This window comes from Capricornis sumatraensis, chromosome 10 (genome assembly GCF_032405125.1).
Source record: "Capricornis sumatraensis isolate serow.1 chromosome 10, serow.2, whole genome shotgun sequence".
In the NCBI taxonomy this organism is placed as follows: Eukaryota; Metazoa; Chordata; class Mammalia; order Artiodactyla; family Bovidae; genus Capricornis; species Capricornis sumatraensis.
In genome coordinates, this window is record NC_091078.1 from 16,153,919 (window position 1) to 16,168,896 (window position 14,978).

General features: G+C 38.5%; 1 protein-coding gene across 2 annotated transcripts in view; it reads left to right on the plus strand.

The window, feature by feature from the left end:
• Positions 1 to 14,978, plus strand: part of ECD (ecdysoneless cell cycle regulator) — a 30,835-nt gene that overhangs the window by 557 nt on the left and 15,300 nt on the right. The window contains exons 2-8 of one of the 2 annotated variants that reach the window (XM_068982470.1): positions 1,314 to 1,522; positions 6,383 to 6,500; positions 8,941 to 9,028; positions 9,139 to 9,317; positions 10,898 to 11,090; positions 13,016 to 13,144; positions 14,823 to 14,951. In XM_068982470.1, the coding sequence (XP_068838571.1) occupies positions 1,318 to 1,522; positions 6,383 to 6,500; positions 8,941 to 9,028; positions 9,139 to 9,317; positions 10,898 to 11,090; positions 13,016 to 13,144; positions 14,823 to 14,951 (1,041 nt within the window). In that variant the 5' untranslated portion in view covers positions 1,314 to 1,317. The remainder of the gene's footprint in view (positions 1 to 1,313; positions 1,523 to 6,382; positions 6,501 to 8,940; positions 9,029 to 9,138; positions 9,318 to 10,897; positions 11,091 to 13,015; positions 13,145 to 14,822; positions 14,952 to 14,978) is intronic. The other variant, XM_068982471.1, reaches the window with a different exon arrangement.

Sequence of the window (14,978 nt, forward strand, 5' to 3'; positions counted from 1 at the left end):
TTCATAATAAGGCTTTCCTGGTGGCTCAGATAGTAAAGAATCTGTCCGCAGTGGGGGAGACCCGTGTTCGATCCCTGGATCGGGAAGATCCCCTGGAGAAGGAAGTGGCAACCCACTCCAGTATTCTTGCCTGGAGAATCGCGTGAATTCCCAATCCATAGGGTCGCAAAGAATCGGACACGACTGAAGCGACTTAGCACGCGGGCACTTGGGTTAAAAGGCCAAATGGACAGTCTGTAGTGAAAGAATGTCTGGATAGAAGATGCAAGTTCTCTGGACCTCATTTTACTAATCCGTTAGAAAAACAAGTCTGAAAATCGAATTGCAGCCGTGAAGTGGATGATCCAGCGCAGTTTTTTCTTTTACCAAGCCTCTGCTGCTGCTGCTGCTGCTGCTAAGCCGCTTTAGTCGTGTCCGATTCTGTGCGACCCCATAGACGGCAGCCCACTAGGCTCCTCCATCCATGGGATTTTCCAGCAAGAGTACTGGAGTGGGTTGCCATTGCCTTCTCGGTACCAAGCCTCACCTGACAACAATAGTGAACTAGTACTTTTGTATGTAAGCGAAACCTTTAGAAGAGAGTTATTCACCACCTCCTAATATCCCAGAGCTATACCCTCTGAAACCTGAAAAGGGGGAAAATTTAGAACAGATAGTTGTAGGATCAAGAGCCATGGGCAGATGATTTGGGGGTGAAATGATAGGAATGAATGTTTTGTAGTTTTGAATTCTTCTATCCCACACAATGGGAAAGATTTAAATTCTGTGGAGGAAGGGAGATTGTGCTTAAGAATATTTAAATATTAAAAATTTAACTAGGGAAGGATTATAGAGATAACAGATAACAGTCTCATTCTCCAATTAAGGGAAAAGCCACAGAAAGAGAAAATGAAATGCCCAGAACACAACTGGGACTTTAGGCAGACCTGGGATTTTTGATAGTATTTCAAAAGATGTTATTGCAGTTTTTCTGAAAGTGTTTTGTACACACCACTGATAATGCAAGGGCAACATTTTTTATTTTATTCTTAATGCTTATTTATTAGTTTGGGAATGTGGTATTGGATTTCCATTTGTTATATATTAAAAATTCTTTTAATATAAGTATAAAACTGTCATTAAAAGAATATTAAATAAGTGTTACCATAGTTGGTATGTGGTCAGTGCAAAAATCATGATGATGGTATGTGAATCACTGAATTAGGGGAAACAGTGTTAATGGAATTGCCTAGCATAGTTCAGGGAGTAGGATATTACTTCTGCATTATTCTATACGGTTTATATTATTGAAACTTTAAATGTAACTTTCAAAGAAGAATGGAGAAAAATATGAAGTTTGCTACAGTGGAAGACACCGTAGAGTATCGCCTGTTCCTGATACCAGATAAACCAGGGGACCCAGAAGAACGCAGAGAGATCCTTCAAAAGTACATTGAGAGGATAATGACCCAGTTTGCACCTATGCTGGTCCCCTATATCTGGCAGAATCAGCCTTTCAATCTCAGATATAAACCTGGGAAAGGTAAGGTTCTTTTGCTTATTTTGCTTTGATACATGTGACTTTTAATGTCATTCTGACACCAGTGATGTGTAATAGTCCACAGTTCATTCAGTGTTGTCAGGAAGACTTATATCCTGAACAATTTATGGTATTTGCTGAAATTCAGTTAAGCTCTTGAACTTAAAAAATTAAAAAAAAAATTCATGTTGATGAAAGCTTTCTAACAGTCATTATCTTAGGAACTAATACATACTCAACATTATCAAGCCATGGCTTTACTTTTGAACTTTACTATGCCATCATATATCTAGGTTCCTACACTAAACAGGTTCCGGCTGGCTTCTTTAACCATAGTTCTTTCAGTTGTTACTCTGTATTCCTCGGTCTTGATAGTGTGTTTACTAGGCTGCCTTGTTTCAAATAGTTGTTTTGCTAAGGGTCTAAGAGTGGCTCTGCTTGGCTTATAAAAGAAATAATTGAGCTAAGTAACCACTATTTTCCACCCAGAAGCATTTTGACATTACTTCACTGCTCCCTGTATTGTCAGTGCATGAGATCTGACCTGTGGCCAAATAATGGCACTTTGTCATCTCATTTCTTATAACTTTACTAAAATGAGTCATGGATAACTTACCAAGGCTCTACTCATGCAACAACAACTTCTGTGGGGTCTTATTTCATATCAGGAGCCTGACATCTTGTGATTCCTTCATTCTGGCTCATTTTAATGCTTCTCTGTTATCTTTTGGCTGCTGCTGCTGCTGCTAAGTCGCTTCAGTCGTGTCTGACTCTGTGCGACCCCGTAGACGGCAGCCCACCAGGCTCCCCCATCCCTGGGATTCTCCAGGCAAGAACACTGGAGTGGGTTGCCATTTCCTTCTCCAATGTAGGGAAGTGAAAAGTGAAAGTGAAGTTGCTCAGTCATGTCTGACACTTCGCGACCCCATGGACTGCAGCCTACCAGGCTCCTCCGTCCATGGGATTTTCCAGGCAAGAGTACTGGAGTGGGGTGCCATCACCTTCTCCAACCTTTTGGCTAGCAGTTGCCAAATGTAAAACGTTAATTTTATTGAATGCCTTATCACTGATATTTGTGATACTTATTGGCAAGAACACTGTCCCATTAGCATAACATGGCCAAAACTATTTCCCTATCTTTTTTCTCGAAAATAATTTTTACACAGTGTTTTCTTGTCTTGCTTAATGGCATTGCTATCCACCTAGTAGTCAAGCTTGTTAGTAATTCAAAATCATCCTCAAATCCTCACTTCACTATGTTCCACAGGCACTAAATCCTACTGTTACTACCCTTGAAATCTGACCCTTTCTCACATCTGTTTGGCTACAGTCTAAGCCCTCTTCATCCAGAAGACTACAGTGGCCCCCTAACTAACCTCTCTGGTCCCAATGTCTCCAGTTCCTGACAGTGTTGACAGTTACCTTGTAAAACCAATCTGATCATGTCACTCTCCTGTCCAACACCCTGCAACAGTTCTGCATTGCTTCTGGATGAAATTAAAATTGAAGTTTAATACGTAAAGTGAAAGTCACTCAGTGATGTCCGACTCTTTGTGATCCCATGGACTATACAGTCCATGGAATTCTCCAGGCCAGAGAATTCTCCATTGGGTAGCCTTTCCCTTCTCCAGAGGATCTTCCCAACCCAGGGACTGAACCCAGGTCTCCCTCATTGCAGGAGGACTCTTTCCTAGCTGAGCCCCAAGGGAAACCCTTAATATGTAAGGTAGATAAAAATGAAGCCACTCTGACTGGAGCTTCTCTAGTTGAAGAAACTTGGGAGATCTAGAGTAGGGAGAGGAGTTGGTTGGGCAGTTTGTCCCACCTGTGTGGCGCTTTTTTTTGCCATGGCAGCCCTTGAGACACTCCACAGTACGCTTGTTTAACCTTCATTCTGTTAATATGGTATATTACGTCAGTTGGTTTTCCTGTGTCAAATCATCCTTGCATTCTAGGAATAAATCTCACTTGGTCATGGTGTAAAGTCCTTTTAACATGTTGTTGAATTAGTTTGCAAGTGTTTTGTTGGCTCATGCTGGGCTCATAAAACAAGTTTGGGAATGTTTCTTCCTCGTCAGTGTTTTGTGTTTTTTTTAATGTTAATTCTTCTTTAAATGTTTGATAGAGTTTTCCAGTGAAGTCATCTAGCCCTGGGCTTTTCTTTGTTGAGAAATTTCTGATTGTTAATTCACTTTCCTTACTTTTATAGATATGTACAGATTTTCTACGTCTATGTGTCCCAGTCTTGATAAGTTGTGTGTTTCCAGGAATTTATGCATTTTTTCTAAGGTATCCAGTTTGTTGGTATACAGTTGTTTTTTGTGTTTTCTTATAATTTTTATTTCTGTGGCATAGGTTGTGATATTCCTTTCCTCTTTCATTTCTGATTCTAGCTATTTGAGTCTGTTTCACTTAGTTAATCTAATGTTTTGTCAATTTTGTTGATCTTTTAAACAAACCAACTCAGTTTAGTTGATTTTTTAAAATATTGTTTTCCTGTGAAAATGCTGCACTCAATATGCCAGCAAATTTGGAAAACTCAGCAGTGGCCACAGGACTGGAAAAGGTCAGTTTTCGTTCCAATTCCAAAGAAAGGCAATGCCAAAGAATGTTCAAACTACCGCACAATTGCACTCATCTCACATGCTAGTGAAGTAATGCTCAAAATTCTCCAAGCCAGGCTTCAGCAATACGTGAACCAAGAACTTCCTGATGTTCAAGCTGGTTTTAGAAAAGGCAGAGGAACCAGAGATCAAATTGCCAACATCCGCTGGATCATGGAAAAGGCAAGAGAGTTCCAGAAAAACATCTATTTCTGCTTTATTGACTATGCCAAAGCCTTTGACTGTGTGGATCACAATAAACTGTGGAAAATTCTAAAAGAGATGGGAATACCAGACCACCTGACCTGCCTCTTGAGAAACCTATATGCAGGTCAGGAAGCAACAGTTAGAACTGGACATGGAACAACAGACTGGTTCCAACTAGGAAAAGGAGTGCGTCAAGGCTGTATATTGTCACCCTGCTTATTTAACTTCTATGCAGAGTACATCATGAGAAACGCTGGACTGGAAGAAACACAAGCTGGAATCAAGATTGCTGGGAGAAATATCAATAACCTCAGATATCCAGATAACACCACCCTTATGGCAGAAAGTGAAGAGGAGCTAAAAAAGCCTCTTGATGAAAGTGAAAGAGGAGAGCAAAAAAGTTGGCCTAAAGCTCAACATTCAGAAAACGAAGATCATGGCATCGGGTCGCATCACTTCATGGGAAATAGATGGGGAAACAGTGGAAACAGTGTCAGACTTTATTTTGGGGGGGCTCCAGAATCACTGCAGATGGTGACTGCAGCCATGAAATTAAAAGACGCTTACTCCTTGGAAGGAAAGTTATGACCAACCTAGATGGCATATTCAAAAGCAGAGACATTACTTTGCCGACTAAGGTCCGTCTAGTCAAGGCTATGGTTTTTCCTGTGGTCATGTATGGATGTGAGAGTTGGACTGTGAAGAAGGCTGAGCACTGAAGAATTGATGTTTTTGAACTGTGGTGTTGGAGAAGACTCTTGAGAGTCCCTTGGACTGCAAGGAGATCCAAGCAGTCCATTCTGAAGGAGATCAACCCTGGGATTTCTTTGGAAGGAATGATACTAAAGCTGAAGCTCCAGTACTTTGGCCACCTCATGAGAAGAGTTGACTCATTGGAAAAGACTCTGATGCTGGGAGGGATTGGGGGCAGGAGGAGAAGGGGACGACCGAGGATGAGATGGCTGGATGGCATCACTGACTCGATGGACGTGAGTCTGAGTGAACTCTGGGAGATGGTGATGAACAGGGAGTCCTGGCGTGCTGCGATTCATGGGGTCGCAAAGAGTTGGACACGACTAAGCGATTGAAGTGAACTGAACTGAACTGAACTGAACTGATTCTTTATTTCATTGATCTCTGCTCTAATCTTCATTATTTCCTTCCTCAAGCTTGGAATTTAGTTCTTTTTATAGTTCCTTAAGGTATAAAGCTACGTTGTTGATCTGAGATCTTTTATGACTGTAAACTTCCTCCTAGCACTGCTTTCACTGTATCCCATATGTTTGGTTTGTTGTATTGGTTTTCATTGAAAGTGTTAAAGTGAAAGTGTTAGTTGGTCAGTCTTGTGTCTGACTCTTTGCAACCCCATGGACTGTAACCTGCCAGGCTCCTCTGTCCATGGAATTCTCTGGGCAAGAATCCTGGAGTGGGTTGCAATTTCCTCCTCCAGAGGATCGTCCCCACTCAGGGATTGAACCTGGGTCTCCCGCATTGCGGGTAGATTCTTTACTGTCTAAGCCACGAGGGAAGCCCTGGTTTTCATTAGTCTCCCAATATTTTCTGATTCCCCTTACGACTTCTTCTTTGACCCATTGGCTATCTGAGTATATTGTTTAAGTTCTACATGTTTTTGGATAATGCACTTGTTTGAAAATTTCTGCCGATACTCTCAGAACACACAATCATCTGTTATGCCTCTGTGCCTTTACACATGCACGTGTTCTCTTTCTGGAAAGCCTACTGTGGTCATTCCTCCAGAGGTGCGTAGCTCAGATATCACATACTTTATGACCACGTAGCCCTCAGTGTATACCTCTGTTCATCATCTTGTTTTGTGATTGGTTGTCTATCTCCTGTTGTCCAGACTCTAAGCTTTTCAAGAGTAAGCTTCTTTCTTATATCTTGTTCAGGATTGCAACCCCAGCTCCTAGTATATGGCCATACTTCTGGGGCATAGCCAGTCAATAAGTTTGTTTAATTGAATGATTGCTTGTACTTTTATTTGAACTGATAAATTTATTTGATTATATCATTGCTTTTCTCTTGTTTTTAGGAGATGTTCCTGCTCATATATTTGGCATGACAAAGTTTGGGGATAACATTGAGGATGAATGGTTTATTGTTTATATAGTGAAGCAAATTACGAAAGAATTTCCAGAGTTAGTAGCAAGGTATTATTGTTTTATTAATAATTCTTAAACAAGTATATGTTAATGCATATATATGAAATCTAGAAAAATGGCACTGATGAAGCTAGTAGAGAACAGACTTGTGGCTAAAGGGGGGACGGTGAGGATGGGATGAATTGAGACAGTAATGTTGACATGCATGCACTGTTATATGTAAGACAGATAGATAGTGGAAAGTTGCTGTATAACATAGGGAACCCAGCCTCCTGCTCTGTGATGGCCTAGAGGGATGGGGTAAGGGGAAGGGAGGGAGGCTCCAGAGGGAGGGAGATGTGTATACACACACACACACACACACACACACACACACACACACATGTATTTGTAATTATGACTGATATGTATGGTACTGCACAAACCAAGAAAACATTGTAAAACAGTTTTCCACCAATTAAAAAATAAAAATTAAAAAAAATAAAGAAGCCAACTTCACCAAAAAATAGTAATTCTTAAGAAATTCTATTATTGAAAGTCACTATATTTTTGTCTGTTTAGTAATTTTTTTTCTGTAGCTGGTGGAAATTGTACAGATTTGAGATACAGATTTTAAATGTGACTTTGTGTTTTCTTCCTTTTTGCTGGTGACTTCCTTTTCATAAAGAAGAATTAAAGTATCATCTGAGAGTTTAACTTTCAAAAAATTTCACACAAGACCTGCTTAGTTTAGGTTTTCTTTTTTTTTATTCTTGTAATGAAAGAACAAATACACATGATAAATAAAATTCAAGCGATACAAAAGGGTGTACTGCTCTGATTTCCCAAAAGTAATCACTATCAAATTTCTGTGTCTTAAACAGAAATTCATATATATATATATTTATTTCACAGATTTCCCTATCTCTTCCTCTATAGCTCTATTTTTTTTTGAGCAACTGTAGACAGAAGAAATTTAAAGAGACATCAGTGAACAATTGTATGGCTAGGAAGCAAAGTAGATAATAATGCATTGTAATCCAGTTTTTAAAATATTATAGGAACTGATAAATTCTGTCATTCTCAAGTTAGTTGCTCTGTGGCATATGGAATCTTCCTGGATCAGGGATCAAACCCAAGTCTCCCGATTGGCAGACTGACTCTTAACAACTGAGCCACCAGGGAAGCAAGAGTGTTTTAAAACAAATCTCCAATATTATACCATTTGATTTTTAAATACTTTCGGATGTAAACTTAAGAGATAATGCAATACTACTATTATTACCACACCTACAAATAGGTAGCCATACTTTTTAAATAAATGATAGAATTTTCAATAAACAGGCACAAATATGGTAGTTTATATCTTTACTAGGGTAATAAGGAGGGGGCAGTGCCTTTCATATGCTGATTCTGATATTTATATATGCAGTGATGGGTCATACTTACCCTCTAGGCCTCTAAAGCTCTTTTAATAAGCATCTACTGTCTTGTCAGTTGTTTTTTTTTTAATTAGACAAAGAAAGACGTTTTTCCTCTATGTCTCTGCCAGATTAATATTCCTAAAGTAGGGCTCAAACCATTTGACTTCCCTACTCGAAAACATTTCACTTGTTTTGTTTATAAAATTAAACTCATTCTCACTGGATTCTGCCAACATTTAAAGCTCTTCACAAAATGATAAAACTGTGCTTTTCTAGTCCTTTTTTTTTTTTAATTTGTTGTTAGTCTTCAAATTTCTACCTTAAATGCCACCTCCATAGTTTTGCTTATGCTGTTCCCACTCCCCAAAGCATCTCTCCTTTTTCTGGATAAATTGTATCTCCACCCACTAAAAGTGAAAATAATCTGGGACAATAAATATAGTATGTTACCATTCGTGCAACAGGAGAAGAAAAAAATTTATATTCCTATTGACTACTTTACACATCAGCAAACTCTAGAAGGATAAACAAGAAGTAACAGTGGTGGAGGGGTTAGGCACATTAGATACAAACATAGCAAGGAGACTTTTTCATTGTATAACTATTTATGTATTTTTTAAAAGTTTTAATCATGTGACTGTATTACATATGCAGAACTTAAATTTTTAAAAAGTGATGCAGATGAGGCAAAACAGAAGTATCTTTCAGGGCCTAAAGGTACTTCCTCCATAAAGGTTTTTCTAATCTTGGCTGTATGTGATTTTTTTCTTTTTTTCTTTTGAAGACCTATGTACTTGGTTTATTTTTCACATTTTTTTCTACTGCTATTTATTTATGTACTTATTTTTTTCTCCTTATCACTCTCGAATTCCTCCTTATAATTTTAGAGTCTCCCTTCAGTACTTAATGGTATCTTAAAACATTTTGCTTAATTGTAGACGTCTACATATTTATAGAAATGTATGGTATATACTCATACATTTATTTACTAAGATTAGGGGAAAAATGTATTAGAACAAATCTGTTTTGAATATTAGCAAATATGTACTTCTTTTAATTCAAAGTTGAAATTTCTTTTGTGTTAGGATCGAAGACAATGATGGTGAATTCTTGTTAATAGAAGCTGCTGATTTTCTCCCTAAATGGCTGGATCCTGATAATAGTGCCAACAGGGTAAGTATATCCAAGTTTAGAAAATTTACAGAGGTGAAACCATGTTGCATCATTTTCATATGTCCCTGGATTTTGTCAATGCCAAGTATGGAAACTATATCACTTTGCAGGTATTTTTCCACCAAGGGGAGTTGTGCATTATTCCTGCACCAAAGAAATCTGGAACAGTATCCTGGTTACCTACCACACCCCCAACAATCTCACAAGCACTGAGTATAATCTCAACACACCCAGAAAAAATTCTGGCTTCAGAATCTGTACGAGCTGCTGTGAATAGACGCATCAGAGGGTAAGAAAACTGACACTTTCACTGCTAGTCAAGGAGCCTTTTGACTTGTGTTGCTCAAGTCTTTTGTTGAATCTAAGCATTTCTTTCACCTAGATTAGTGCTGATTTTCATTCTGTCTTCATCCTTTGTGAGATTGACCAACAAATTAAACTTCATGTGTTTTAAAATGGAGAAACAGATGTATCTTTTAGTTGCCATTTGAAGGTTATAGGCCCAATGTTTTTGCATTTATTTATCTTAGTGTGGCCAAGTATTATGTAGATCCATAGATAAAAATTTTCGGACCTTTAGAGATGAAAATCTGAGTGAACACAATCTGTTCAGGATTTTTCTCTGATTCTGGGTGTATATATGGGATTCTCTGACTTAGTTGGAGCACATTAGGTTCTATTCAGAAGAGAACACCTTAGTCTAATAACGTATTAGTTCAGCCATTCAAATTTGAATACCTATTAAATGTTTAGTACTATTCAGATCATAACAGTATTAAATAATAATCTCTTTTAGCTTTGCTTCCGTACACTTTGTACCATTTTTTAGGAGAATAAATTCTGATTTTCTTTTCAAAGTATAGTAGTAACGTTTTCATTTTGTTTTTATTGGACCACCTTAATCCCTTTTCTTTACTTTCCATTTCTTTCGCTTTTTCTTTCTCTCTTTTCCTACCTGTAGTCTTTAGTATATAGAGTATCTTTTTTAAACAGTTATTTTTTTTGCCACTCAGCATGGAAATCTTAATTCCCCAATCAGGGAATGGACCTGGCTTGTTGCTGGCAGTGCAAGCGCCAAATCCTGACCAGTGGACCATCAGGGAATTCCCAAGGGTGACAAGAGAGTTGTTACTCTTTTCATCTCACTCATCTCACTCCTGATGAACCAAGACAAGATAAAATGCTAAGAGGAAAGTAAATGGTATAAGAATCCTAGATATTTACATCAGTTCAGTTCAGTTCAGTTGCTCAGTTGTGTCTGATTCTTTGCAACCCTGTGGACTGCAGCACACCATGCTTCCCTGTCCATCACCAACTACCGGAGCTTGCTCAAACTCCTGTCCATTGAGTCAGTGATGCCATCCAACGATCTCATCCTCTGTCGTCCCCTTCTCCTGCCTTCAGTCTTTCCCAGCATCAGTGTCTTTTCTAATCAATCAATTCTTCACATCATGTGGCCAAAGTATACTGGAGGTACAGCTTAAGCATCAGTCCTTTCCATGAATATTCAGGACTGATTTCCTTTAGGATGGACTGGTTTGATCTTGCAGTCTATGGGACTCTCAAGAGTCTTCAGCAACACCACACTTCAAAAGCATCGATTCTTCAGTGCTCAGCTTTCTTTATGGTCCAACGCTCACATCCATACATGACTACTGAAAAAACCATAGCTTTGACTAGACGGACCTTTGTTGGCAAAGTAATGTCTCTGCTTTTTAATATGCTGTCTAGGTTGGTCATAGCTTTTCTTCCAAGGAGTAAATGTCTTATAATTTCATGGCTGTAGTCACCATCTACAGTGATTTTGGAGCCCAAGAAAATAAACTCTGTTGTATCATAAAATAAAAGTGATTATGTTACCTGTCACAGGTACCCAGAAAAAATTAAAGCCTCCCTTCATCAAGCACACTGCTTCCTCCCAGCTGGCATTGCAGCAGTGCTGAAGCAGCGCCCCAGATTGGTGGCTGCAGGAGTCCAGGCGTTTTACCTCCGGGACCCCATTGACCTGCGGGCCTGTCGTATTTTCAAGACATTCTTGCCTGAAACACGAATAATGACATCGGTAAGATAGCTCTCTTGGTCGTTTAGTTTCTCTCACTGAAAGGAATGTTGAACATTATTTTAATTGTTCACCAGGAAACAATTGGGAATATTCTGTTTCCTCATAGCAAGTTAATATAGACTTTTTGTTGTTATTGTTCAGTCACTAAGTCATGTCCAACTTTGCAGTCTCATGGACTGCAGCACACCAGGCTTCCCTGTCCTTCACTATCTCTCTGAGTTTGCTCAAACTCATGTCCATTGAGTTGGTGATGCCATCCAACCATCTCATCCGTTGTTGCTGCCTTCTCCTTCTGTCCACAGTTTTTCCCATCATCCAGGTCTTTTCCAGTGAGTCAGCTCTTCACATCAGGTGGCCAGAGTATTGGAACTTCAACTTAAGCACCAGTCCTTCCAATGAATATTCAGGGTTGATTTCATTTAGGATTGACTGGTTTCATATCCTTGATTTTTTTCTTTTCTCCTATCCAAAAGAGGAAGACTATAAGAGACCTGACTTCCTATTTTATATCTCAGTGTTTCCTAGCTATTTCTGACCAAATTTTCCCTATTTGAGCAGTTATATCTTTCTTAGCAATAAAACATTTCATTTCCTCCAGAGAATTAAGAATTACTCTTTATCATCTACCTGTCAAAATTGCCATGTAATGTAACTAATGATTTGAATTACCTTCAGTTCAGTTCAGTTCAGTCGCTCACTCATGTCCGACTCTTTGTGACCCCATGAATCGCAGCACGCCAGGCCTCCCTGTCCATCACCAACTCCCAGAATTCACTCAGACTCACGTCCATTGAGTCAGTGATGCCATCCAGCCATCTCATCCTCTGTCGTCCCCTTCTCCTCCTGCCCCAACTCCTCCGAGCATCAGGGTCTTTTCCAATGAGTCAACTCTTCGCATGAGGTGGCCAAAGTACTGGAGTTTCAGCTTTAGCATCATTCCTTCCAAAGAAATCCCAGGGTTGATCTCCTTCAGAATGGACTGGTTGGATCTCCTTGCAGTCCAAGGGACTCTCAAGAGTCTTCTCCAACACCACACTTCAAAAGCATCAATTCTTCGGCACTCAGCCTTCTTCACAGTCCAACACTCACATCCATACGTGACCACTGGGGAAACCATAGCCTTGACTAGGTGGACTTTTGTTGGCAAAGTAATGTCTCTGCTTTTGAATATGCTATCTAGGTTGGTCATAACTTTCCTTCCAAGGAGAAAGCGTCTTTTAATTTCATGGCTGCAGTCACCATCTGCAGTGATTTTGGAGCCCAAGAAAATAAAGTCAGCCACTGTTGCCACTGTTTCCCCATCTATTTATTTCCCATGAAGTGATGGGACCAGATGCCATGATCTTCGTTTTCTGAATGTTGAGCTTTAAGCCAACTTTTTCACTCTCCTCTTTCACTTTCATCAAGAGGCTTTTTAGCTCCTCTTCACTTTCTGCCATACGGGTGGTGTCATCTGCATATCTGAGGTTACTGATATTTCTCCCAGCAATCTTGATTCCAGCTTGTGCTTCTTCCAGCCCAGCGTTTCTCATGATGTACTCTGCATAGAAGTTAAATAAGCAGGGTGACAATATACAGCCTTGACGTACTCCTTCTCCTATTTGGAACCAGTCTGTTGTTCCATGTCCAGTTCTAACTATTGCTTCCTGACCTGCATATAGGTTTCTCAAGAGGCAGGTCAGGTGCTCTGGTATTCCCATCCCTTAGTGACAACTGAATATAGACAGTGAAGGTAAATTTTATGGTGTGTGAATTATATCTCTGTAAAGCTGTTACTAAAAAGTGTAGACAGTAAGTAGGTTGAGTCTTCTTTGCATTTATCTGAATGTGAAGCTCATAAATGAAGTTATTGTTGTTAACTGTGAAATGATAGTCAGGCATTTTAATTTCAGGAAGACACTCACATATTTTGTCCTAATGTCCAGGTCACTTTCACTAAATGTCTGTATGCACAGTTGGTGCAACAAAGGTTTGTGCCAGACCGGCGGAGTGGATACAAGCTGCCTCCTCCATGTCATCCCCAGTACCGAGCCCATGAATTGGGCATGAAGTTGGTAATGTTGAACCAGAAAATTTAATTTTCTTCCTTAATGTCAAAGGGCTCTTCACAGAGTAATGACACAACTTAGAAATCTAGAAATACACTCTGTTAATGTATTAAGAATGTAGTAAGATGTGGTATTTGAAATAAGGCAAAATGGATTATTCTGTAAGGGATGATAGAACTGTGTGTCCAGCTAAAAAAGTTATTAAATCCATGCCAAAATAAATTCCAGTTGGACCAAATATTTAAGTGAAAAAAACAAAACCATAAAATTTGGAAGAAAGTGTAGGGAAATTTATGAAAATATGAGTAAGAAAGTCCTTCCTAAGCATGACTTGAAACTGGAAACAATAAAAGATTGATAAATTTGATTATATAAAAATTAAACATTTCTATATGGAAAAAAACCCATAAATGTAGTCAAAATATAGTTAACCTGGAGAAAGTATAAAATATCTTTGCAGTTTAAATGACAAAAGAGTAAAAATAAAACTAGTAAATGACAAAAGTTGTTTTATCTAGTATATAGCATTGCTACAATTCAAGGTGAAAAAAATAGTAGTAATCAATCAAAAATGATCAGAAACCATTAACAGATAGTCCAGAGAAAAGGAAATACAAATGATTTTATGAAAAATGTTGACACTTGCTCATAATAAAAGGATTGCAATTTAAAACTACAAAGTAATGTTTTTCACCATTTGATTGACAAGTATCCAGAAGCTTGATAACAAATACGAGGTTTGTAAAAATACGTAAAGAGGTACCCTCAAACATTATTGATAGGAATATGAGTTGATTCAGTCTCCTAGAGCAGTTTATCACTTTCCATAATATTTAAAATGCACAAACCCTGCTGCTCAGTATTTTCACTTCCTGAAATTTATCCTCCATATATTTCACTCGTACACAAAGATGTGTGAAGATACTCGTGAAAGCATTGTTTATCGTAGCAGAAGACTGGAAAATACTTAAATGTCTACTAGTAGAAAAATAGTTGGATAAATTATGGTCTGTCCATGAAGTGGGATGGATAAATGTATGTGTTTGTATGAAGTCATCTCCAGGGCATATCACTAAGAGAAAAGCAAGGTTCAGAGCAGTGTGTATGTTGCCATTTAGTGATGAAGGGGATGAAGTAGGAGGATATATGTACGCACACGCACCCATATCTGCTTGAGGGCAAAGATTACTTCTGAAAGGATATGCAAGGAATTGGTGGCAGTAGTTTTCTCCAGAGTAATCAGGGAAGCTCCCTATTAGAATTATTTTGCCTTGTGCATTTATTATATTTTTTAATCAAAGGACTCTTAAAATGAAGTGATTCCCTCCCTTTACTATTCCTAAGACCATGCTTAATTCATTTATAATTGTGTTAGACAAGAAACCTTTTGCAACCTTTTTTAAGCAAGCAAGAAACAAGTTTAAATTTCTAGTTTTTTAATCAGTGAGAAGAGAAATCTCTTTCAGGAAAATAAGAATTTTTTGTTTTCTGTTATTTGCTTCCCCTTTATAATTTTTAGTAATCTGTAGAGATTAAGAAACTTGGAATTAAAGTCATATTTTTTTCATAAAATTTAGAGTATTATAAATGTTCACATACCCATATGTCCAGTCGCCTAGTTCTTGAATGTGGTTAAATGGAAAGAAAGTAACCAAATAATAAAAATTCTGTCTTTTCCATGTAGGCTCATGGATTTGAGATTTTATGCTCCAAATGTAGCCCACATTTTTCTGACTCCAAAAAATCCCTTGTGACTACGTCACCACTCTGGGCTGGCTTCCTTGAAAGTCTGAAAAAGAATGATTACTTTAAGGTAGGACTTACTATGCACTCTTTAAAC